Source organism: Cricetulus griseus, chromosome 6 (genome assembly GCF_003668045.3).
Source record: "Cricetulus griseus strain 17A/GY chromosome 6, alternate assembly CriGri-PICRH-1.0, whole genome shotgun sequence".
NCBI lineage: Eukaryota > Metazoa > Chordata > Mammalia > Rodentia > Cricetidae > Cricetulus > Cricetulus griseus.
In genome coordinates, this window is record NC_048599.1 from 790937 (window position 1) to 817359 (window position 26423).

A 26423-nucleotide genomic window follows, 5' to 3' on the forward strand; every position below is an offset into this window, starting at 1 on the left:
ACATGTGTCTCACATGTGCAAATTCTGGATTCTACCAAAAAGGGGGAAGTGTTCACTCCTTTGTTAGAACCCAAAACAGGTGTACAACCAAAATCCTGCCTGTTTATAGTTCTCCGTACATAACAGCCGAAATATTGGATGGCTATGTTCATTGGGGCGTGACCAAAATGCATGTGGCACACCTGTGCAACCAAGGGTTATTAGTAAGGAAAGGGATGAAGCTCAGGGCACACTAAAGTTCAGGTGAGCTTTGAGGGCCTTTCCCTCCATGCAAGAAACTAACAGGCAGACCACATAACATTGAGATTCCACCGACAGGAAATTTCCACAGTGGTCAAATATGCAGAGACTACAAGACTGATGCTACCAGAGCCTGGGAGGAGGTTGGAATGAAAGTGTCTACCTTTCTAAGGGTCAGCAGCTGTGGGTAGAGTGGCCATGGTTACACAATGCTGTATGTACTTTAAAGCAGTCAAAATGATGGACTTCATGCCATGTGGATTATGTTACATATACAAAAAGATGTATGGGGGCCTGGAAAGAAGCCCGAGCCAGTGAGGAAGACCGAGCCTGGGCCACCTTGCCTGGAGAAAGGAGTTACATCCTAGCCTTACCTCCTTTCCTAGGTCTCATGGGGTTGGGGTTAGGTCTTGTTTGGGCTGGGGAGGGCAATCAAGTCACCCACTGGATGTCAAGAAAGCCAGAAAGGAAGGAGATTACCAAGGCTCACTGCAGACTCACTCCAAGCTAGAGACAGTATCTCCCATACCCTACCAGCTTCTATGGGTATCATGCTTGTCCCACCAGGTTAAACTGAGACTGGGGGGTGAGGACAGGCATGGGGCTGCAGTTCTATGTTGCTGAGGTCCCTGGAGAAGGGTAGCCTCGGCCCAGCCACAACAATCTCACCTATTTCCACTGCAGTCTGCCTGGAGATTCTATGCTACTAACCTCTCACGCACCGACCTGCACTCCACGTGGCAATACTACGAGCGAACAGTCACTGTCCCCATGTACAGGTACTGCGCCAGGCCCAGCCTCACCACCCTGCATGGTGGTTTGCTTTTTAATTTCCATTTGTCCTTTACCCCCATTGATTTTTATTTCTTTTTTTTTCAAGTGTGTGTATTTTTCCACAAAAGATTCTATGTGGTTTATTTCACAGTATTGATTTTATTCTTTGTTTTTACAGTGTTGTGGCTTTTATTTCTTACTCTTGTACCCATCCTTTGCTTTCCACTCCTCTTTTGGGTACATTGTGTTGTGATCCCCAACCCAAGCTGTCCCATGAGATGAGTGATGGCATTAGTGCTGCAATGCCAGAAGCCTTTAGCAGCCCAAGACTTAAGAAGAAGGGTAGTGGTGACTGTGTTCTTTTGACTGTTCTCCAGAAAAGACCAAGGCAACTATTGTGTGTGTGTGTGTGTGTGTGAGAGAGAGAGAGAGAGAGAGAGAGAGAGAGAGAGAGAGAGAGAGAGAGAGAGAGAGTGTGTGTGTGTGTGTGTGTATAACCCAGACAATAGTGAGAGTCTAGAGGAAAGTCACCATATTGTCCAGCAGGCTCCAGGAATCCTCACCAAAACAGAGCACAGGATACCCCAGGATATTCCAGGATAGCCTAGTATACCCCAGGGGAATCTAGAAAGCAGGAAGAGGTCAGAAAGAGCCTCTCTGGGGGCCACCAGGGAACAGTGCCAGCTGGCCTGTGGGCCACTGCTCAGAATACAGGTGGCAGCACTGGCTTGGGGATTGTGCGCACAAAGCTTGTGCTTAGCTGAAGGTGTGATACTTTAAGGTACTTTAAGACAGAGCCCTTTGGGTGTTATCCCTTCACCCTGAACTGAGAGAAAAGAGGCTGGGCCAGCTTCATTACTGATGTCAGAGCACTTCATTTCACTTGTTTTATCCATCTGAGTCATCTCCAGGTAGCATGGGCACAGAGCTCTGCCAGGGCTCCTGGGCTTGGGACCATCTATCTTCAGGGACCTGACAACCAGCAATGGTCAGTTAGACCATATGCCATTCTGCCTGCATTAGTCTTGGCAGGGCATTGCTTAGGACAAAGGTGGCCTTGCCATTCCTTCTTCAGCACCTATCCCAGGCTCCTCTGGAGCCCTGAGCCCTTGCCTGGCCCTGCCCCAAGCTCCATGCTCCTTGCAGGGCATTGGGACAGGACGGAGATATGGGCTAATTTTCTTTATTCTGTTGTTTCCCCTACTTCCCTCAACTTTTTTTTTCATTTTCTTTTTCTTATCCCGTTTTTTTAAAAAAACAATTTGGTTCTTTTCCCTTTGTGTGTATGTGTGAAACCCTTGAAAGCTCGCAAACTCAAACCTATGGGGCCTCCAGGTAGGACATGCATGGGATGGAAGATGTGTGTAGCTCTCGTCTGTCTAAGTTGGGGGGGGCAAGCCCTTTAGAGCCTATATCCCACCCTAGAGTACCTGCCCTTTAGTCCTCATGCTACCATCCTTGGACCCCGTCACCCTGTGGCCCTTCCCTGCCTGGAGTCCCTGTGTTAACCTGTACCTCCTTCTGGGCAGTGTGAGCACACCTTGCCTCTCTGACTCCTGCTTCCTCAGCTGCTGCTTTCCTGTTGCTGGACCCCTTGTCCTCAGTGTGTCTTGTTCCTTGGCCTGCTTCCTGCCTTGTCTTACAGCTGTGATCCCCCAACCCTGCCTCCCCTACTTATGAGCAGAGTGGTGGTCGTGGGACTCACCATGTTTCTGGGGGATCTATGCCCAGGACCAGGAACACACCTAGGACCAGAATTCTACTCTGGTCATCTGCTCTAGGGTGTCCCTCCCAGAGTCTGAATCCCCCCCATAACTCTGGAGTCTTTATACTGCAGTGGAGGAAGTGTGAAGACCCAGGAAACAGAGTTATTTATTCTGGGTGGTGGCTCCCTCTTGCTGTGTTTAGTTAGGACCAATTTGAGAAGCAGGAGACATATTCTTTGCTCATTTGCAGGCAGATGAGCTGCCTGGGAAGTTTTACTCAACATGTACACGCAAGCCACCCCCCTCCCCAGTTGGGGGGGCCTGTGCTGGAGAAGACCCTCATACCAGCACAGCCCTATAAAGTCCCTCCTGACCTGGTCCAGTAGAAGGTATAGGTTCTTTTCTCTGGAGCTGTGACCTGTTTCCTGCCTTTTGTAGGGACTGGACTAGGAGAGTAAGCACTTGACTCTCAAAATAGAAGGGTTGTTCAGTTGGGCATGCCCTTGGATTTCTCCTTCCCAGACCCCAGAGGCACAGGTAGCTGTGGAAGTAGCATCCTAAGGTCCAACCTCTCCTGGGGCTCCTAGTCCCCTGGCAGCTGGAAGACCTGTGTCCTGCCCTGTTATGCTCCTCCTCCCCTCAGCCCATCTTCTGCAGCCAGTACCATACTCAGAAAGAAGATGCCCCCCCCAACCACACACACACACACACACACACACACACACACACACACACACACACACACACACACACACACACACACACACAAACACACACACACACACACACACACACACACACACACACACACACCCCCTTCAACCTGTATGGCTGGAAGTGGTCCCATGAGACCAACAGTAGCCTCAGATTAGCTGATGCTCTCCTGGGGTTGCCCCTCCTCCAGCCCTCTGTGACTGCTCAGGGGTGACCAGCTATGTGCACGCCCCCACTTCCATGTGTCTGCCCCTGGTGGCTGCTTTGTGTGTCCTGGGCATGCGTCCAGTGTGGCTGGGAGGGATGGTTTTACATGTTTCTAACCTGGGCCTGTGTGGTGGTGGTTGTGGGGGTCCATGGGAGAGGGCTGTGCCAAGGACCCTGCTCCAGGCCCCAGGGCTGGTGAAAAAGTGGAGAGGAGGCCCTTGTGGCACTAGCTGCTAACTTTGATTGCTAGGCTCCTGCTTTATGCTGACTTGTCAAGGTCAGTGAATGGCCTGGGGGAGGGGAGGCAGAAAGGGATAAGGAGAGAAGCTCATGGTACTTCTTTTTTTTTCTTTTCTTTTCTTTGTTTCTTTCTTTCTTTCTTTCTTTCTTTCTTTCTTTCTTTCTTTCTTTTTTTTTTTTAACCAGCATTTTCAGAGACCTTCTAGGTCTCACTCTGGGACTGTGGCTATGAAGTAAGGAGGGTGCAGATGTAGCTATCCTTGCCAAAGCCTGTGCAACCTATGGAAGTAAAGGAAGAGAGGAGAAGTCCCCCCCCCCCAAGGCAGTAGTGACCCAGGGCTACAGGGTGGGTCTCTCTGAGTGGAGGAACAAGATTGAAGAGCAAGACTAGTTTGCCAGAAAACCCAATGGCCCTTCTGTTTTGGAGGTGGTAGAGAGCCATGAAATGTTTGACTGGGAGAATAGCAAGGCTGTTGGGCATATTTGAAAGATCTAATGGGGTAGGGTGGGGCAGAGAGAAGGTCAGAGTATTGAGAGAGCCTAGATGAGATAGGCAGAGGGATGAGGAAGACACAGGACATTTCCAGTAGGAGGCACTTATGTTCACACAGGGAGGAGGGCTGGCAATGATGGGCTAGGAGGTGGCTAACTACTGCAGGAACCCAAGCACAAGAACCAAGGCTCTGTGCTTTTTAGTTGAGGGGTCAAGAATGACAGACAAAGACACGCCGGGGGTCCTGAGGATCCTGGTGTGCAGTTCGGACTCTAGGAGGCCAGTACTGAAAGCGATGCAAGAGGGTCTGAGGCTGAGGCTGTCCTAGAGCAGGTAGCATCATAACTGGGATAAGAGAGTCAGGGTCTGGGGTCACAGGAGCCAAGGGGCTGCTGTGTTTATCCTAAAATGAGGTGGGGATTTCATGGAACAGGCACTTGCCAAGAGGAAGCTGAGGGTTTAAGGGTGAAAATGGGTGAGGATATTTTACCCCTGGACAGGAAGGGATTCATTCACCTTCCACATGGGAGCATGCCTTCCCTGAGATTATGGCTGTAGATACGGGCTGACCAAATGCCAGGGCAGGAAGGCAGAGGCAAGGCATGGGGCTAAGAGTGGTGTGTGACCAGGTCAGGAAAAGGAACTGTCAGGCTGTGTGCTGAGGGTCCCCAGGGCATCAGGGCCTGATTGTCCAGGCTAATCATCCTATAGACCTGGAAATGAGCTTCTCTTTGCCCAGCAAAGCCCTTTATCTGTGGCCTTCCCCCTGCATCATTCCAGCCTTTGGAGGCAAAGAAACTCCACCAGGGGACAAAAGGGTCTGAGACGTTGAATAGGTTGAGGCGCTGTGTTTGCAGTCCTTGAAAAATTTCAGGGGCAGGGAAGTAGAATGGAAGAGAGGTCCAGGGAGGAGATATCCTACCTGGACTCGGCTCTCTTGATCTACTCCATGCTGAAGGGCTGGGCCCTCACGGCCTGCTGCCCATGCTGGGTCCTGACCATTTATTTCCTGTGTCTAAGGTCCCAGAAACAACATGAGAGGAGAGAGAGAGTAAAGACAGCCCTGGAGCTTGGGAGAGGTGGAGGCACTGAGCCCAGAGCTTCAGGTGTTCTACACTCGTGCTCTGGCAGCTGCTGCTTGCTCTCATGGGTGAAGTAGATGTGGATGTACAGAACTGAACCTCAGATCTTACAGAGGTCGGCTTACTCACTTCTTCTCTTGCCCCAGACTCATCCCGCCACTGAATCAGCTGGAGCTACTGAGGAACCTCAAGAGCAAATCTGGACTCACCTTCAGGTCAGCACAGGGTCTCCTCCTAAGGGTCTGTTCCTCAAGCTGGGGCACTGGGCAAGCTGGGCATCTTGAGTCTCCTGAGAGGCTATAGAACCTTGGCCAGTGACCAAAAGTTCTGAGGCTGGGGTATCTTTGACTACTAGTCTTGATGTCGGTGGCTTCTGCTTCATTTGGCTGGGTTCAGGATCCTATTCCTAGAAGAGTAGCTGGTGGAGGGGATGGGCACAAGGTGAGTGAGGTAAAGAGTGGACTTCGATAAAGAATCATCTGACTCCATTCAAGGCTCATGCTTAGGACCCAGCACTGCATCTCCCAGCGTTGGGTGGTAACATGTTCATTGTACCTACTGGTTCTTTAATTAGAGAATCTGTGACTCACAGTGTTTGGATCAGTGACGAGTGCAAAGAAGGGCTTGCTTTCTACAGAAGTAGAGAATAGGGTTAGAACCCCAAGCAACTTCCTGTCTCTGAAGAGCCTTTGGAAAGGCAGGAGGGTAGCAGTGGGCTGATGGTAGGCCCTGTTCCTAAACATATATGGGAGCTTCTGAACCTGGTAATGTGTTCTTCAGCAACCATTCTACACCTGGATTTTCTGAGTGGATCCTGGATATATTTGTAATAGTTATATAAGAAGAAGGAATTTTGAAGTAACTCACAGGGAAGAAGCCAAATGAAGATATAGACAAAGACTGTAGTGATATAGCCACAAGGCAAGGCTACCTGGAGGAGCAAGGTGAATCCTCCCCCTAGAGTTTGTTGAAGGAGTGCAGCCAACACCTTGACTTCTGGTGTCTCTACTCCAGGACTGTGAGACAGTAACTTTTTGTGGGTTCAACAACTTGATTCCGATGTCCTGTTCCTGAAGCTCCAGACAACTCAGATTTTGGGTCTATAAAATAGGGTGCTGTTGTAACAAATACCCAAAAGTGTGACAGTGAGTTCAAAAATTGGGTAATGATTGGGCTTGGAAGAGGTTTGAAGTACACGTTAGAACAAACACACAGTACCTTGAAGGGATGGTTAATGGAAGTATAGGTGTTAAAGACACTCTTGGAGGTTTCCCAAGAAGTGAAGTTTTGGTTTACGGTTGGTTGGTTCCATTGCTTGCAGAATGTGGGAAGGCAGAAACATCACGGTAGAAGGGTGTGATGGATAAAAACCATTCATCTTTTCATGGCTATGAAGAAGAGAGACAGGAAGAAGCCAGGGACATGACATGACTCACTCTTCACAAGCACACACCACTGGTCTTTATCTGCATTCCCTGTACCTGCTAATAGCCTATTCACTATGAACTCATGGATGGATTAACTAAATCATGTCTTAATAATGCCACTATCTGGGGATCAAGACTTTAGCACACAATATGTTCAAGGAGATACTTCATATCCAAACTAAATGGGAATTGATACTGATGGTACCTCTCAACCCCATTGAGAAGGAAGTCAGCATAGCACCTGCTACTGAAAAGTAGGAGAGGTGGTACCTGTGGTAGAGTATCAAAGGCTTGCCTGAGTTCTGTTCCCCTGCTGGGTGGAAACAGAATCATAAGTGGTAGATTTGGATGTTCAGCCATTGAAGGAGGTTCCCTGCCAACTATGAAGAGTACAGCCTGATTTCTCCTTGATGCTTGTCAAATTTCAGAAGAAATAAGTTGAGGAACCCCTATGAGAAACTTGAACTTGGAGATCTTTGATGTTCTCAACCTGTCTAGACAGCAAAGGGCTATGCCTGAGGGAGAAGCAGTTCAGGGAGAGGCTGCTCAGCTACAGAGTATAGGCTGCAGATGAGGCAGGAAGTCAGTGTGAACTCAGATCCAATCATTCGTCTTGATGGAAGTCAGGAGTGAAGGTGCTTATCCAGGAAATCTGTGCAAAGGGTTCTGTGGAATGGCATCCACTCCTCAGCTACCTCGTTTCCCCCAATAGGATGCTTTTGTCTAATGGAGTCCATTCTTGGACTAGCTCTTTGTCGCAGAGAACTCCCCTGACTAAGTCCTTCATTCTGAGCCTCTTCAGGGTTCTACAGTGGCCTCTCCTGACCAATGAATTCCACCAAGTAATTCCATTGGATTACTTCAATGTCCCACATTAAGACGCTGCTGGCTAGTGCCATCCACCCTGGGCCATATCAGGATTATACAGACAATCCCCTCACTAGTAATATTCACTCTTGGGCCTCCTCGGTGTACCACAAAGTTTTGGGTAGCAGAGACACTGCTAGCATGGATTGAAAAGGACAGAGACAAGTGAAATAAAGGCAGCATTGTAGATTGTTACAAGTGTGTGGGGGTGGTGTTCCTGCAGTCACTCATGGCCACATGTACTGTCCTCAGTGAAGCAGAAGTAGACATTAGTAGGGCCAGGCATTAGTTTTTAATAACCTTTGAATCTCAGTAGAATTAGCCATTTGGGATTCAAGCTTTGGTAGCCAGGGACCCCTTTATCAACCTTTTCATTTTGAGAGGAACTGTCATCCCGTGTTTGTCCTGCCATCACAGGCACTAGATGAGTGATTTACTTTTGAGACTCATGCCTGTGTGCAGAGGGCTTTTCTGAAGACAACCACGCTAGAGTCTTGATAACCTCATTTATGTGGCTTAACAGACAATTGGGTGGTTTTTTTTTTTTTTTTTTTTTTTTTTTTTTTTTTTTTCACAGAGCTGATGCTGCAGAGGGTTGAGACTTAAGGAATTTAGGGATGGATGGTGTGTTCTAGACCTCAAGTGTACGATCAGTACCTGAGCACTGACTCTCAAATCATGTCTGTGACTATGACCTTACTTTGAAAAAAGGCCCTTTCTCAGGCTGTAAGTTAAGAGTACCTATGTGACTGTCAGGAGAGGAGACACAGGATGCCAGAAAGTACACAAGGGGGAAGATGGAAGAAGAAATTTGAGAGATAAGCTGTTAGCCAATGATGCTGGAACCCCCAAAGCTGGAAGAGGTAGCCATTTCCCTGGTCCACTGGAGGAGTGACTACCCACATCTTGACTTTGGATTTGTGGCCTCTGAAGCCAAGAGAGGAGATTTCAAATGTCTAACTGCCCCTAGATGCAGTTGGGGTCGATAGGGTGGGTAGGAGTGTGCATATGCCCTTAACTGTTCAGGCATTTGAGCTCCCAGCAGGGCTGCTGGGCTAGACCCTCACAGGTGTGTGACTTCTCCGTGAGGGCCAGGGGGGAACTGAAATGGCTTGGGCTTATCCTCAGGAGCTTCAGGAACCTGGCTGAACCCTGTTTTCCTCTGCTTTAACTTCTCTGCCCACATCATAGTGGTACAGTAGCTATTGTGCACAGTATTTGGAAATGTAGTGGCAAGTCCTTGTCATACAGAAGACTGGTCTGGCACTGCCTTTCCAAGGGTACCAGGGGCCACTCCTCATCTTCCCTCATCAGCCAAGTAAGGTCCAGCCATCATCTAGTTATCACCACTAAAAAGAACCAATCCCAACAAAACAGATAATGGCCAAAAACAGCCCTGCAAGTAGATCGGGGCCTGGGGATGACTCCTGGCCTTGAAACAAACACTGATCATGGACTGTGGCAAAGTCCTTGGTTGATTCTTGCTCCCACTGAAAAACTGCCCAGAAAGAGGGAAATTCCATTAAGTCAAGAGCTTTCTTCAGCCACAGTTTTTTTTTTTTGATTATTATTATGCTGGTATGAGTCTGTTGAAATGAGTATCCATTAATCTCAAATAAAAGAGCCCTCTGGGTTAGAGGATCACAGTTCCCTTGGGAGTCCCTTCCTTCCCCTGAACTTTGCTCCTGGGTCTTGTAGGGCCTCATCAAGAGAGCAGGTACTCTAAGAGGGTGGCTGTTTGCATCAGATCCTATTATATACAACCAAACCTGTGGGCACGAGGACAGGTGTCAGGTCTGAGGCTAAGGACCTGAGTAGATCAGAGGGATCCTAGAAGGTACCAAGGGAGGTCCCCATTCCTAGGCTACTGGATATACCATGGGGCTGCCAGAAGTGAGTATCTACTAACTCTCTGTTCCTCTTTTGAAGGAAGGAGCCACAACCTGAGCCATCACCAAGGTCAGTCCCTCCTGCCTCCAGCTGCCCTGATGTGTGCTGCACCCATCTTGCCTTGCTCCCTCTCTGTACACCATGTGCCATGGGGCAGGGCTATCATGGGACCCTGTGTGTGCGTCTGTGTGCAGTGTGTGACAGTGTGTCTTGGCACACATCCAGGGTCACTGCTCGGTTACATCCTCCTCACAGGGATTTGGGCAGCAAATGGGTGGGACTTTTTGAGGTCATCTCTCCTCAACACTGCTCACATGGGACTCTGAAGCTGAGATTCCTATGTACGCTGCAGGTATTTGCAGGCCCAGCTGGGAATTCCGAGCAGGGGTCTCTCTCACCACTCTAGTGGGAGGGGGGAGTACAGGGTCAGATGCTGGCAGAGGGAAGAGGACCTTGCTATCCTGATAGCCCCTGGGTGGGAGAGTGCCAGAGTCCTCCTGAGGAGGACTCCCACCTCACTGCTCCCTCTCCTGGTCCCTGCTGGCCTCCCAGGTTCCATGTGCTCAGGCTGGGTAGACAGGGCTCCAGTGTCAGTTCTGCTTGGTAGAGAAAGATAGAAACAGACTGTGTTATCCTGGCACTTACAAGCAAAGAAAGATATCTCACAGATTTTGAGTTCAGTGTCCATATGCCTGGGTCTCCAAGGCCATTAGGCTGAGTTATCCCTCCCCCCAAGTGGCCTGTCCACAAGGTGCAGTGTGACTATGTGGCCCCCAGACTTTACACCTACCTCCTGCCTCCCCCCCAGATAGCAGGGCAACCTAGAACATTATATATATATATATGCTCTTGTGCAGAGGAGGGTGGAATTAGGCTGAACCCACCCTCTATCCATTGGAGAAGGACACTGTCCTCCTCTCCCATACCACAAAAGGAGAATTGATAGGTGGTGCCCTGAATTGCAAAGACTGGCTTCCCAAATCAGCTAAAGAGCCAACCTATGATGGAAAGCCCTGGCCACTAAGAACACTAGCTGGAGAGAGATGGGCAATCAGTCAAGTGTAGTCTTGGTTGTTGACAAGTGGAGGTAAGAGAGCTAGCCTCACCTGGCCTTAATGTGGGTAAAACAGGAGAGTATTGGTATCCTCACTGTCTGCTGGTACCCACCCCAACTCCTCACTGTCCATCAGGGCTGTTCTGGTCTGTCCCTCACTCAGCACTATTTCCAATGACCCTGGGCCTGGGAGTCTCTTTGGTCTTGGACACCAGGGCTGAATTGGCCTAACCCTCAGCTGTGCCCCAAGTGGACTGAGACTGCCCTGGTGGGGATGGATCTGAAGGCTTTTTGTCTTGTCTCCACACTACCCTGACTGCCTGGCACTTGAACCCTGACTGGGAGCAAGTTGCCCAGGAGGCTTCTGGCCTCCAGCAGTTTCTTGCGCTTGTTGCCGTAGCTTTAGCACACCCTGTGAGATTCTCGTCTCAGCCTCTCTTTCTCTTTCTTCCTCTTCTGCCCCCATCTGGAAAATCTTGCTGCCCCCAAGTGCTTTTAATCACTGTCACTGCCCTTCTTGGGCCCCTTTCTCGTCTGCTCTGTCTTTTGGGATGAGGTGCTGACCCTGAAATCAGGACTCAAGGTGAGGACCCACGGGAGCCCCCTGGCTCTCCGGTATGTTCCGTGGCTCCCCTGCTCTCCACCCCGCCACTCCTCTGTCTTCCCTGCGTGTCAGTGGCCCTGCCTGCCTGTACCTCCACACCCTTCCCTGAGGGCCAGCGCCCACCAACCCAGTCCTCCTCCCAGGACGCCCTACTCCCAAAAATGCTCCATTGGGGCAGCACATTTGCCATCCCTGGGAAGGGTGTGCAGGACCTTTGCACGGACACTGGGCTCCTCAAGGAGGTTGGGGCACCTGGAGAGCTGAGTGTTGAGGGAATGAAGAGCAGTTTCTGTCAGTGAAGACCCCAACTCCTTCATTGGGTTATAGACCGCTGGCCAGGTAATGGAGGGTGGGGTGGATCTCTGGCCTCTGCCAGGGGCAGCTATACCCTCCTGTTTAGCGTCAAGAACATAGGAAGTATGCAGGAAATTGCTACCTAAGTGAAAATAGTGGGTTGAGCCTGTCCCTTGGCTCTTGTTTTGAAATGCTGAAGTGTGTGGGGGCAAGCCTAGTTCCTCAGAGTCTTGCTATCCTTGGACTCAGCCAGTCTATCAGAAGTCAGTGGCCATTGTTCTGTCTGGCTCTAGGCGCAGCCTTGCACTTTGCCTGCACTATCTGGGCAAGTGAGTGGTGTGAACCCAGGACCTCTACCTCAGCTGCCCGAAGATACCTTCCCAGTGTCGCGTGGTTCAGGATACAGGTGCATGGGGTGGTTTGTTCCTGAGGGGACCTATATGACTAGGCTGGGATCACTGGGGGCATCTGGGTTGGGGGAATCCAGGGCAGGTGGGAGCTCAGGCCTGTGCTGTACTGGTGTTTCTTGTGACTGCAATTGCTGTGACTGTCCTTTGTGGGCCTGTCCTCTTCCTCACTGTCTTCTACCCTATGCCTAGAGGAGCCCTTAACCCCAGCTTTGCCTTTCTTGTCCATGGATCCACTCTTCTTCACAGGTGGAGGTGTTTGTGTGTCCTAGTGCCCATCTGCCCTGTCTGGCCTTAGCCAGTGTCTGTGGGCATCTCTGTTCCCCACTGGGCTTGGGTTCCTCATGGGCTGGCCAGTTGTCATCTGCCTGGGATTGAGATTGGCCAACCATTCCCAGAGTAGAGGAGCTTCACTTTGCTGATGGGGCAGAAAAAAATGGGGTCAGAGGGAATGAACAGTGTCACACCAGCACAAATCGGAGTCCTTGGCACCCACCAATTAGAGAAGGTTGTGGAAGCACTCTCTCTTCCTCAGATCTTGTCAGGCTCTCAAGCCATGTTTTCCCAGACAGGAGTGACAAGCCACATGTGGCATTCATTAAAGTGGACACAGTGGCCAGGTGTGGTCAGTGGCTACCCCACTAGACAGCACAACTATCAGACATGGTCTCTATTACAAAACTGAGTTAGGTCCTGGCTTCTCAAGAAGCCATAGAGAAGTTGGGGAGCAAAAAAGACGTTTGTCAAAGGTGCTGGGAATGGACTGCCTGCCTTTCGTTCTCAGGATGGACATAGAGGACAGGGCCCAAGGGGTAGGCTCACTTGCTTAACAGGCTGTTTAGCCCTGGGTCGAGTCATAGGGAGTGCTGCTGGCAACAGCACCCTGTAGTAAGTCAGCAGCATGTATCCAGCCTTTGCCCTGCATCACCAGAGTGTGTGAGGAGCCCGAAGCTGCTTGGCTACCTAGAGTGCCAAACGTATGTGGATTTTTGGGCAGAAGTACAAACAGTTTGGCAACTAGCCTGCTTTCCAGAATCTAGTTCTAATTTCTATTTACACTAGTTAGAGAAATATGTCCTTTGTTCCTAAATGGAGAGGCTCATGCATCTTTGACACATAACAGAGAATGCAAGTGGCTTGAATAAATATGCAGTGGGAAATGGTTCCTTGGACACTTTCTTCCTGGGGCTTGTTTCTGATTTCAGATGGTCCTATATGTTGGTTTCCTCAGGTGCAAAGTTTGCAAAGTGCTGTTATAACTACACAGGAAGAGGGAAGGCTTGTAGGAAAAAAAGTGTTTCAAAATTTTCTCTTTTTCCTTTTCCCTTTTCTTTTTGGTTTTTCAGGACAGGGTTTCTCTGCATAGCCTTGGCTATCCTGGAACTCACTCTGTAGACCAGACTGGCCTTAGACACTGGTTTCTTCTTTCTTTCTTTCTCTCTTTCTCTCTTTCTTTCTTTCTTTCTTTCTTTCTTTCTTTCTTTCTTTCTTCCTTTTTCTTCTTTTTTTTTTACTTAAACTTTTTTGCATGTTTTAATGCAAAACAAATCTCAAGAGTTTGGAGGGATTCTTGGAAGGGGCCAATGTTTGTTAGGATTTTGCTAAAGTACCTCAGGTTAACTCTGTTAACCCAGGCCATGGCAATAAGGTGGACTCATGGAATCCCAGATGAATGTACTTGGTCAGTCCTTCTAAATATGAGTGTGTCCCCAAGCCTCTTCTCTTGAGCTTCCTTTTAATTGAGGACAGCCATTGCCTCCTGGATAAATCAAAGTCCACTGCCAACAGGGCTATAGGCTGGTGTGGCAAAACCTTGCCGCTTGCCAATTGGTTTGTAAAGCTAAATTGCACATTTTTCCCCCTCCCTAAAAAGCGCATGCTTTGCAGCAGTCACATCCCAGACTATCTCCATCCATGTCTGGCCTCCTGCAACACTTGGTTCATGTATTATTATTATTTTTGTTGGCATGGATATAGCAAAAAATAATACATCCCTTAAAACATGAACCCACACTCTGGCTTTGGAAGGAAAAGGTATTTTTGGAGGAAAACCACAGGGATTCTTTTTCTCCAAAAATAGAGAACTGTTTTCTTTCCCAGGCCGCGGAAGACTTTCGCGTGCATCCCCATTTCTCTGTCCCTGCTCAGACGCAAACACTGCGGCTGGGGGACTGTGAGCCTGAACTCCCTGGGTGGTCACAGTGCCTCAGTTACCTGCTCTCTGTTCGGGTCCTGTCGCCGCCCCCGGGACTAACTATGCTCTCCTCATTTCCAGTAAAGGCAGACCGTGCCGAGGGTGCCTGTGTGGATGCTGCCCCGGACACTCTAGGTACCACGCAATGCTCGCACGGACTGACCACGCTGCACGCTCCTGCCCTCCCTGCTTACTAGAGGTTCAGGATGAGCCGGCACAGTGCCCACCCAACTCTGAGATCCCTGATGCTAAGCACAGGGCAGAGCTGGGCACCTGGCCTCCAACTCTAGATGGCGCCCCCTCCTGTCAGAGCAGGGGGCTGGCTGGCCAGGATTACTGCTGTAGAAACAGTCCAATGTCCCTCAGGAAACCTTTCCTCTGGGGCCGGCCACTCTGGTACCTCTACTAGGCATTAAGGACCGACCCTTAGCCGGCACCTCACTGAGGGAGGCAGCTCGCTGTGTTCTGGGCTCTTCAGGGCCCCCAAAAGCCAGAGGCCATGTCTCCCCCTTCTGACTTGCAGGCCTGGTTTAGGGAAAACTGGAAACGGGATGGTGAAAAACCTCCTAACCCTTTGCACCTTAACTACACCTTTACCCTCCCGTTCCCCTGTCTGTTGTCCATGTGTGAAGGCATCTGTCCTGCTTGCTCTGGGGCCCCTGCCTCCTGGTTGCCCTCCCATGCCTGTCCCATTCCTGGCTGGTACAAGCCAGCCCTATGCAGGCAGCTGTGGTGGCCCCCGCATGGGGGAGCCCCCATCATGTGCATGTGGCCAGCTGTGCCGAGCAGCATGCTGTGCATCTGCACCCGTGCATGCTCCGTGTCCTTCTCCACTGGGAGAGGGTCTTGAAGGCCACCTCTCTACCCCACGGGCCTCTCTGCTGGCTCTGTGCACTGGAGGTGGGTGCTTGTGGGGAGAGTGTTGCAGCTGCAGACAGGGAGCTGGGTGTCTGGACTGCCCTGGGAGGCGGCCTGCTCAGACCCTGGCTGAAGCTGCCTTGCTTGTCCATGGCATTTGTGTCCAGGTGCTTTGGGCCACACGTTGGACCTTAAGGGCAGAGGCTAAGGTCAGGCTGCTTGAAGACCAGAAGGGCTGGGAAGGATGGGCTTGCAGGAGCCCAGCCGAAGTCCGCCTTGCTGTGCGTGTTCTTGTGGATTATCCTTTGGGCATCCTTGGTCCATGCACAGGCTGGGCAGTTCTCTATGGATGCTGGCTCCCTGCATTGCTGAGTCTGAGTCCCCATGCACTGAGTAGGGCAAGGGCCATCTCATGGCTGGTTTCCTTTTGAATTTTACTCTGGGGAGGGTGACAGGAAGAGAGAGGCTGGGGTTTGCTTGCTTCCCCAGAGTCTTCCTGAGCTGACTCCTGGCTAACTCCTGACTCGCACACAGGGTAGTTCTGTTTGTGGAATCTCTTGCTGGGGCTTTAGAGGATGCTCTGGAGAGCTTCCTACCTTATGTCTGCTTTGATCTTGGCTTGGTAACTTGAGGGGTAAGAAGGAGTCCCTTAGACTCCGTGCCTCTACCCAGGCCCTAGAGATATGGAAGACTGTGTGGGGACTGAATGTCAACTGCAATCCACTTTGTCCCTTTCTCTGCCAGGGTCCCCTTCTAAGGAAGGGACAGTGTGAAGAGTTGGAGACTGAAGAACCAAGACTAAGAGTGGGGGTTTCTTTCCTGGCAGCTGCACCTCTGCTGTGGGCTGCAACCCTATGTAGGGCCTGCGTTTGTGTGGTTCATAACTTTTCTTGGTGGCTGTGGAAGAAATCACTACTAGGAAGGAAAAGTGGCCGATGTTGGGTGACCTGACCGGAGGGATCTGTTTCAGTCCCTCTTGATGTAACAGAGGCTGGGTGTTGGGAGACAGTGAGAACCTGACTCCACATCACCAGCTATAGCAGTTCAGTCTGCCTGACCGCCAGAGTTAAATGCACACTGGTTATAAATTGTTGCAACACTGAGTGACTCCTGGGACCCCAAGGCAGCTCTATAACTCGATTGAGGGTGATCAAAGCCAGGCTGCTTAGTGGTGACTCATTTCTCTTCCTTCAGTGTGTGAGCTGGGGTAGGGATGGTGGGACTGAGGAAGAGCCCCTGAGTGATGATACTGGGAAGTGTGAGCTCCCCCAGTCTAGCTGCTACCTGTCTACCCTGGGCAGACCACGAGAGACACATTGTCTTAGGTCTTTAATAGTTCCTGCAATAGAGGGGTTCACAGGAGGAGAAAACATTTTGGAAGCCACAGACCCCTGAATATCCAGTTTTCCCTAGACCCAACTAGAGTTTTCTGTTTAGAAGGGGGTCAGAAGGTCACGTGGATTCTGGGTGCCCCTGGCCACTACCTGCCTGTGTGTGGCTGCCAGTGTTTCGGTAAAGCACAGAAGCCTGGACTCAGGGCCATTTTTCAAAGCTAGCAGATGCCACTCGCTCCTGATGCTCCCAGGACATAGGACACTTTGAAGCTGCCTCAGTTTCCCTGTGTGGGTTTTGTGCCTCTGGCTTCCTCTTCTCCCTCTTCCTTCTTTATAAAGAGTTTGAGAAGGCAAGGATGATCTCCTAAGTTGCCTACTGTCCCAGTATGGGGCTGAGGGCCACTAGTCCCATCCACAGTTCAAGGTGGATGAACCTAATTAGCATTGTGGTCATCTTCTCTGTGATAGTCAGCTCTGTGTTATTGTTGAACATGTCTCTCTGGCTGGTGGCCCATGGTGGGTCACCGTGGCTGGGTGTGAAGTTGGGTTCCCAGGCATTGATGAGCAATACTAAGCATTTAAACTTCCTTGGAGTTGCCCTTAGTACTGCTAGGTATTGCCGTGGGCCTGTCTGAAGCTATCCTGGGAAGTTCTGTGACTCCTGTGTGCCTGAACAAGTGAGTCTCACCTTCACAAGAGACTTGCTGCCTTCTGTCTCTGGAGGTACAGTGGAGTCATCAGTAGAAAATGCAGCCTGGACTGAGGCATGTTGCCCCCAGAGTAATGGGTGGAGACCACCGCTGTCTGGAGCACGCTAGTCATAGACCAGATGTCTAGATCACAGTGAGCTGCTGAACTCTGGGATTATGAAGGAACATAGGGTGAGGGAGGGCCTAGGACCTTCTATAGTCTGCAAACAGTAGCCCAGGGGGAAAGAGCTTTGGGCAGAGGCTGGCCATCATTTCTCCATTTCTACAGCCACCACCTGGGGCCGGCTGAGGCTTGGGACAGCCAGTCTAGATATAATAGAAGCCTAGCCTCTGGTGTCCTCCTAGAAACATCCTAGGGGAGGGGTATGAAGCCAAGAGACCAGACAGTGTTGGGCAACAGCCCCACATAGAGGCTAGGCAACTCCTAGGACTCATAGAAAAGGTTGGATCTAGACACATTAGTTGTAGCCCTGATCTCTGATGATCCTTGGGCAGGAAGTGATAGGATAACAGGGACACTCCAGGGGCAGTTGGAATGGGCAACAGGGAAAGCCATTGGCTGGGCTAGTACAGGCAAAGGTCCAGGGAAGAGTTCCAGTCTCCAGTGTTTGGGAGTCATTTGGGGAAGCTGACAGGGCAGTGTGGGGAGAGCTCTGGCACCCTGTGATGGCTGAGTGATTTAGGAGTCCCGCCGTTGCCTCCCCAGGTCTGGCCACACCTGTGCGGCTCCTCACCTCTACCCTGTGCTTTGCCAGCCACGGTTCCCTCTTCCCAGCGTGGTCGGTTACTCTTTGGACTTGCATCTCCCTCCTGGCTTGGGGGTAGGGTGGGGGCATCAGCTGCAAAGAGACATGACTTGTTATTTCCGGAGTGATTTCTCTTGCTGTTTTTCTGTGTGTCTGTCTGTACCTGTTCTGTCTGCTGGTCGGTTATCCTGGAAACAGTCAGAAGGTCAGTTTGAAAGATCGTGTCTTCTCCAGCCCCCGAGGTGTGGCTGCCAAGGGGAAGGGGTCTCCTCAGGCCCAGACAGTCCGGCGGTCCCCCAGTGCTGATCAGAGCCTTGATGACAGCCCAAGCAAGGTGCCTAAGAGTTGGAGCTTCGGTGATCGTAGCCGTGCACGCCAGGCCTTCCGCATCAAGGGTGCTGCATCCCGGCAGAACTCAGAAGGTGGGTCAGCATCACCTTCCCCAAGGCTGTTGGCTACTGGGGGAAGGACATTAGCTCTTGGCTATAGGGCACAAATCAAAGTGTCTTGGAGCGGGAAGCCCCCTTTCTTAAGCTTTTAAGTGACATCATGTCTGATGAACCACTTTAACACACATCATTCACTGGCATCTTGAAATTCCATTACTTGCAGTGAGACCTCTAGCAGATAATGGAGAAGAAGCCCTGGACCCTCTAGGTGTCACCCCAGCCCTCTCCTGCCTGCTTTTCTCTACCTCCAGTCTGTGCGTGTCACATGCATGATACTGAGCCTCATATGGTCCATGGTGGCCATTTCACACTGAGCATGGTGTCTCCAAGGATCATCTGTGTTGTCAAGTGTTATATAGTGGCCTTCATTTCTTTGGCTGAACTGTGACCACAATGTGGTCATCCATTCATCTGTTGGCAGGGGTGTCCTTTAAACCCTCATACTGTCCAGGTAATAGCTTCTGGAGAAGAGACTGACAGAGAGCTGCAGAGAGGCGGGGTGGGTACTCCAGTGCAGCAGAGGCATTGAAGGGGTACCTGGGGAAGCCTGAGTGGCCTCTGTTGGTCAGTCTGGGGATTGCACCTTGTTGTGACTTCTCATAGTCTGCTTCCTTCCACCCAGAAGCAAGCCTCCCTGGGGAGGACATTGTGGAGGACAACAAGAGCTGTAACTGCGAGTTTGTGACTGAAGATCTCACCCCCGGCCTCAAAGTCAGCATCAGAGCTGTGTGGTGAGGGACTCTTGTCCGTTCTGCATGAGAAGACCCTCCCTATTTAGTGACCTCATGGGGTCTTGCCAAGTCACCAAAGGCCATAACTATTGGGACAGCACAGGGAGTCCTGAGGAGGACCCCTGCCCATTCTAGCTCCTGTACCTGTCATTTTGTTCCCAGAGGGCCAGGGAGTCCTGGTGGAGCTGTCTGGACCTGAGGGCCCAGCCCCTGAATATGTCAATGAAATGGAGGCCAAGGGCAGGAGGGTTTTTCAGAAAACCAACAGCTGCCACAAACCAGTGGTTCCAAGGAGGCTGAGCACTGAGTAGCCCATGGTGGGGAAGGGTGAGTGGGTAGCCCAGGAATTGTGGTATTGGAGCTGTTTGCGACAGACAGGTGGATATGGGAACTGGCCCCTGGCAGTATAGCCTCTATCTGGAATTCATGATGTATCCATCTCTGCAGTGTTATGCGGTTCTTGGTATCTAAGCGCAAGTTCAAAGAGAGTCTGCGCCCATATGACGTGATGGATGTCATCGAACAGTACTCAGCCGGACACTTGGACATGTTGTCCCGCATCAAGAGTCTGCAGTCCAGGCAAGAGTCCATGCCTGTCCAGTCTGGGCATGAACAGGGCCCTCCGGGACAAAACCAGGCGTGGCACAAGGGGCACCAAGGGCTGGGTGACAGGTGTGCAGAACAGGGCCAGTGCCACCATTGGAGGTCTCTTCCCACCTTGTTGGCTTCCCTTTGCTTTCTGCTGTGTTTTCACACTGTCTGTCTGGTTTTAGTCTTTTTTTTTTCTGTCCCCCCCTTTCTCTTCCACTCACCTGCACTGTGGTGGTGAGTGTGTATGTGTGTGCGTGTCCATGTGTACATATGTGTGTGGATGTGTTTATGTATGCATGCGTGTGTGCATACGTGTGCAAACATGTGCACATGAAGTGTGGGTGTATGTGTAAGCACCATGTGCTATGCTGTATATGTACATATGTGTTGGTATATATGTATGCATATGTGTGTTATGCACATACATGCTGAGATAGGAGTGTTTCTGTGAAGAGATGGAAACACAGGCCATCTGTGGGCCCTGCCAGGCAGTGGCTGGGAACCCTGGATCTGTTCCTCCAAGGAACAGCCATCTGATTCCTCGTGGTGGGGTCCTACTTTCTGAGTAGGAAGCTCATCAGACGCAACCACTGGCTTATCTGTGCGTGAGATTAGGCTTGCTTACTCTAGAAGTCATACAAATGCATTGTGTACACATGAGTAAGGCCTGAGTCCACCCACACATACACATGCATTCAACATGTGTGGGTGTATACATGCAGACACATGTCCATGATTTTATCAACCTACTCCCAACATGCTCACAGGAACACATCCTCAGGTGCACAACACATACAAGTGTGCATTCCCCATGTGCCAGGGGGCACAGGATATGCACAGACCATGCCCGCAACTGTTCCAGCATGTCCCTGCTCCCCTTGTTCCTAGGAACACACCCTTAGCCACATACCGTTTACACATGTGTGTGTTTGTGATAACCTGTGAGGAGCCTGTCTCCCATGGGGGAGGGGCACACCCAGCTTTGCAGTCCTGGAGGTGGCACATGGGTTTTGGTTAGACAGAGAGTAAGGACAATAAAGACAGCCTGGGGAACTCCTTGTCATCAAAGAAAGTTGCAGCAATGGCAGATGTCATAGAGGCAGGGCTTCTAGGCCATGAGCTGCTCTCTTAAGTGGAGACCAGGCAGGTGTCCCCCAGCTCAGGCTGGGGCCCCTGACCGGCTTCCCCAGAGCATAAGCTGTACATGTGTTGTATGTGGGTGAGTGAGAATTCCCAGCCTCCAGCCTAGCGCCATGCCGATCCCCACAACTATTTGCCCCACAGCCCTTTCCACTCCATATTCGCTTTTCCTTCTCTTTCTGTCTGGGGAACAGATGCCAATGAGGAGTCCTGTGCTTCTGGCCTCTGATGCAGAGTCTGTTGCTCTGTAGTTCCTTTCTGGGACTTAGTTTCCAGCACCAATCCATCCTGTTCTCCACCTGAGGTTCAGTGGGCAGGCTGGACAGTGCTTGGGACATGGGAAAAGCCTGACAGATGTGAGGGCCAGAGTGTGGGTCCACCGTGTTCCGTTTTGAGCATGCCTGCCAGAAAAATCACTATTGTCAAGTTGTTCCATGTTTCTGTGCATGTCCAGCAAGTCACCTTGGGTTGTTTATGATGTGTTTTGCTGGTGTCTCTCTTCTTGTTTATGCTGCCAGGATAGATATGATTGTGGGCCCCCCACCCCCTTCAACTCCCCGGCACAAGAAGTACCCTACCAAAGGACCCACGGCCCCTTCGAGAGAGTCACCCCAGTACTCACCTAGGTTAGGATGCACTGCCTCCTCCCACCCTGTCTGAATGGCCAGCCCCTTTGCTCTAGGCCGCATGATAGCAGCACCTTGCTCTTTTCTTTCCACAGGGCGGGGGACATTTGGGTTCTCTCTCTTACTAAAGGACATGTTAGAGAAAAGGCTACTCCTTGCCAGGACTGTTAGGTATCGTCCCTAGTCTTCCATCTACAGGGATCACCTCTCCATAGAGTTCTCTATGACATCTACTGAATCTGCTAAAGCAGAGGACCGCGATAGCCAATGACACTGTGACCTTGACCAGCTCAGGCCCTTCACATCTGCCCATTACTGGGGTGGCCACCATGCACATGGTCCTGACCTTGGCTCTATGTGGATTAAAGCAGATGGGGGTGCTTTCCTGGACTACTTCCTTAGGTGTGAGATGCACCCGCCTCCTAAATTGTTCTGAAGAATGCATGAAGACTGGGGATGTAGCTTGGTAGTAGAGCACTTGTCTGCCATGTGTAAGTCCCTAGGTTCAATTCCCAGCACTGCAGGGGCAGAAATAAATGAGAACCCCCCCCCCCACAGTACATCTAGCACCAAGCTGTCTCTGTCAGTTCTGATGTTATTTCAAGTTGTCACCACCATCACTGATGTCATTGATAAGAAAGATGGCAGCCTACCTTATCCTGTCCCTCAGCTGAGTGTCAAATGGCAGATGGGGGGCCAGGGAACAGTCAAATGGCAAAAGCCAGTTCTGGTGTGGTTAATAGAGGCTTCAAGACCTGGCTACCTTGGGACCACTCAGATAATTCCCCATCTCCCTCTGGTGGGTCTGATTGTCCAGGAAAAGTAAAACTCTCAGGAGCAGGCTCAGGAGGGCAGATAGACACTGCCCTGTCTGTCAGCTGGGGACAGAAGAGTTCTGGGCAGCTCAGAGCTTGGGAAATTGGAACTGGCAGTTGTAGCCTCTGTCCACCTTTTGGGCCATGAGGTCAAATGTCAATGTGATGATCAGTCCACGAGAGAGGGACTCTAGGGGAGCAGGAAGTGAGGCAGCTCTTGGTCAGATGACATCCAGACTAAGAGTGGCCTGTGACACTATCCAACAATGAGACTGAAGCCCATTTAGTCCTCTGGGTCTTTCTGCTGCTCATGTCAGCTGATCATCCAGGCCATAGGCTGGGAAGGCCCTGCAGACCTCAGAGCACCCCCTCAGCCTTTTCCTGTGTTGCAGCAGGGTGCTACCCAGACACACACAGGAAGGTCTTACAGCACAGTTGGCACACGCCACCCAAGAGGTGAGAAGCACCTGGGGATTGAGCCTGATGCTCCAGCCTGAGTCCTGGGGGAGGAAGTGGCACAAGGTCCTCAGAGGACCCTTGTCTGGCCACCTCGCAGCAACTTGAAGCCTACCCAAGATCCACCAGGCAGATGGCTCGTCATGTGGCGGGGGTGAAGGGGCTGTGCATCTGTGCCTGGACCGTGTGGACAGTGGAGCATTAGGGAACCTGTTCCCTTGCCATTGTCACTGACATCTGCTTGGAGCCAGAAGGTCCCACCTGCCATCCCTCCCACCCTCCTTTGCATGAGCCCAGCATGAGCCCAGTGGAGCATGCAGAGACCGCCCCTGGCTGATGCGAGCCTGAACCTTCCTCTGCAGTTGCCATGAAAGTAGGCAGGGCACCCCATTTTGTAGAAAGTGGAGGGAGAACCTGCTGACATGTAACTGCTTGAGTGTGCTTTGCGTGTGGGGCTACACAGCTCATCTTGAGAAGTCTCCCTCAGCCGGACTCTGGGTGCAGTGTGCTTATAGGCTCTATGCAGCCTCTTTATTTTCAAGTGGCCTGCAGCTCCCAGCCCAAGCTCACTCTTGTGACTCCCACCAGCCCTGCCACAGCCCTACATGCCCTCATGACATGTCATGGATCTGCTGGTGCCACACTGGACAGACGAGAACCCCCATCCTCTGAGGACGAAGGAATTCCTTCCCTTCTTGTTGGTATTAGGGTATCATTACCGATCCGCTCAGTTGAATTCCTCATCTCACCCAACACTTACAAGTGCACACATTCATTCACATGGGTGTGAGTATACCCCCCACACACATGTGAGGACACATGCATCACACCCGCATACATGCATCAGCACACTCGTGTGCCTAGATCCCTAACCCCCACCTCACAAATCCCTGGTTGGCAGTGCTCATCTCTCCCCTGGTTGTGCTTCGGCAGTTCCGATGTGACCCTTGTTTCCTCTCCCCTTGTCCTGATGCATGGAGCTGACACTCACTGCCTCCCTGCTTCTGTTGTCCTTGCAGACATTTAACATTGTCCCCCGTCGTACCCATTGGGGTCCAAGGAACTCCATGGCACATTAATGTGGGAGTAAAGCTGGCAGGGGTAGCTTTGGGCAAAGGTACACCTCTCCTACTTGGGTCCCTTGGTTGGATGCCACCAACCACCTCTGATCCCCTGGGTCCCAGTTTGCTGTGAGACCAGTGAATCGCAGGCCTGGGAAGAGCTATGAGGTGAGATCAATGGGGATAGAGCCATACTAGGGAGGGCCCAGGGTAGAAATTTCCCTTTACTCCTTGTTAATGTGCCAGATCCCATGGGGATGGAACAGATAGGAAACAGGACCCAAGGTGTCAGGAGGCAGCCTGAGATCATGAGGCACCAGTGTCCATCTGCCTGGCACCTGCTGCCCCCCGGTCGGCTCTGGATAGGGTTCAGAGCTCAGATCTGGGGAGCCGTGGGTTAGCCCAGGAAGAAGGGGCAGGGGCCTGGTCATACCCTCTCAAACTCATATTTGGGGGCTGGGTCTCTATTCCCGCTAGAGTGGACCAGATTGTGGGGCGAGGCCCAACAATAACAGACAAAGACCGCACCAAAGGCCCAGCGGAGACAGAGCTGCCTGAAGACCCCAGCATGATGGGACGGCTTGGAAAGGTGGAGAAACAGGTGGGAGAAGCCTGGGAGGGGAATGGCCTCTGCTGTCTCTCAGTCTCATTTTGTCAGCCCACGGCTGCTGAGTAGCCAAGGCATAAAAGCAGATGCAGCAGGAGGGACACAGCTCTATGAGATGCCCCTGATGTCCTGTGCAGATCCTGTGGTCTGGCACTTTCCCTTCAGTATCTGGAGCTTGGAAGTACCTAGAAGGGTAGCTGTTGGGCATGATTTTTATTTGAGGGTCCTCTGGCAGGGGTAACCACTGTGGAACTTTCTGGAAATTGCACATGGCCTACTCCCCCCCTTTTTTTTTCAAAGCAGGGTTTCTATTTGTAGCTTTGGAGACTGTCTGGAACTTGATCTGTAGATCAGGCTGGCCTCGAACTCACAGAGATCCACCTGCCTCTGCCTCCCAAGTGCTGGGATTAAGGGCGTGTGCCACCACCCCCAACCCCCCCTCTCTTTTCCTTGCCTAGTACCAATCCTCACTCTCCTGAAAATGGATCCCTAGGAGCCACCAAATGAGTACCTCTGTCAGCTGACCTGAGATCAGGCACACACTAAGCTTAGAGGTTGAAATGTTGGACTCTGGGGTAGAAGGGCAGCTCCCGGGTTCCTTCCTCTGCCCCTTCTCATCTGGGTGCATCCTGGGACCTCTCCTCAAAAGCCCAGCCCAGCAATTTCCATTCTTGCAGGTCTTATCCATGGAAAAGAAGCTAGATTTCCTGGTGAGCATCTACACGCAGCGAATGGGTATCCCACCAGCAGAGACAGAGGCCTATTTTGGGGCCAAGGAACCTGAGCCGGCTCCACCCTACCATAGTCCAGAGGACAGCCGTGAGCATGCAGACAAGCATGGCTGTATCATTAAGATCGTCCGCTCTACCAGCTCTACAGGCCAGAGGAACTACGCTGCGCCCCCAGCCATGCCCCCTACCCAGTGTCCTTCCACCTCGTGGCAGCAGAGCCACCAGCGCCATGGCACCTCCCCTGTGGGAGACCATGGCTCACTGGTACGCATCCCGCCACCCCCTGCACATGAGCGGTCTCTGTCTGCCTACGGTGGGGGCAACCGGGCCAGTACCGAGTTCCTGAGGCTGGAGGGCGCCCCAGCCTGCAGGCCCCCTGAGGGTGCCCTGCGGGATAGCGACACTTCCATCTCCATCCCCTCTGTGGACCACGAGGAGCTGGAGCGCTCTTTCAGTGGCTTCAGCATCTCCCAGTCCAAGGAGAATCTGGATGCCCTAGGCAGCTGTTATGCAGCTGTGGCGCCGTGTGCCAAGGTCAGGCCCTACATTGCAGAGGGGGAGTCTGACACAGACTCAGACCTCTGCACTCCTTGTGGGCCTCCCCCACGCTCTGCCACTGGTGAGGGCCCCTTTGGAGATGTGGGTTGGGCAGGGCCCAGGAAGTGAGACTGGGCTGGGCTGCTGGGCCCCATGCCACACCCACTCTGGTTCCTGGTTTGGAGCTGGAGTTCCAGGGCCTTTGCTAAAGTGACGGAATGACATATAGTGTGGGTTGTGAGGGTGCCCGTGGGATCTGGCTCTCAGGGTTCATGTGCAGTGGAGACGAGGCAGGGCTCCTTGGCACACGTGGTAACATTTTCTAGAAGTTCTTTTCCAACTAGGATAGGGAGGCCCCAGGAGCTACCTATGGCAGCAGAGCTATCCCTGCCCAGTCTTCTTAGGGGACACAGATACTGCCCTGTGAGTGAGGAGCATCAGAGCGATGGTGGTGCCTGTGAGTGGGAGGTGTGGCTGGGATCACGTACAGGGGAAGTAGTGGTGAAACACGTCTATCTACCACTGACGGCCAGTCCCAAGGCCCATGGGTCTTCCAGCTTAGGCTGGAAGCTCAGGAGGTATAGTAGGTCGCTGGGAGTGGCCCACTCCACACCTGCCTGCTTATCCCTCAGTTCCTGACTACCCCAGTAAAAGCATTACCAGGCCCACTGTTTGTGTGTGGCTGGGAAATGCCCCTCATCCCTGGGCACCTGGCTAGAGAGCTGCTGGCCAGCATCTTCCTCCCTCTTCCACAATCTGTGGACCCTTCCATGGGAGCCATCCTTAGATCAGGACCCTTTTCCTGGAGCCAAGGAAGGGGTGAGTCTTTAGGGACCAA

The 26423-nt window shown here is 51.7% G+C and overlaps 1 protein-coding gene across 10 annotated transcripts in view; it reads left to right on the top strand.

Moving 5' to 3' along the window:
• Kcnq2 (potassium voltage-gated channel subfamily Q member 2) overlaps positions 1-26423 on the top strand; it is a 61204-nt gene that overhangs the window by 30714 nt on the left and 4067 nt on the right. The window contains exons 8-17 of one of the 10 annotated variants that reach the window (XM_027419932.2): positions 925-1019; positions 2320-2349; positions 5603-5671; positions 9680-9709; positions 14275-14328; positions 18040-18263; positions 18913-19021; positions 19469-19600; positions 24188-24311; positions 24995-25714. In XM_027419932.2, the coding sequence (XP_027275733.1) occupies positions 925-1019; positions 2320-2349; positions 5603-5671; positions 9680-9709; positions 14275-14328; positions 18040-18263; positions 18913-19021; positions 19469-19600; positions 24188-24311; positions 24995-25714 (1587 nt within the window). Of the gene's footprint in view, positions 1-924; positions 1020-2319; positions 2350-5602; positions 5672-9679; positions 9710-14274; positions 14329-18039; positions 18264-18912; positions 19022-19468; positions 19694-21270; positions 21379-24187; positions 24312-24994; positions 25715-26423 lie in introns of those variants that run through there. The other 9 variants (XM_027419937.2, XM_035446597.1, XM_035446599.1 and 6 more) reach the window with 9 other exon arrangements.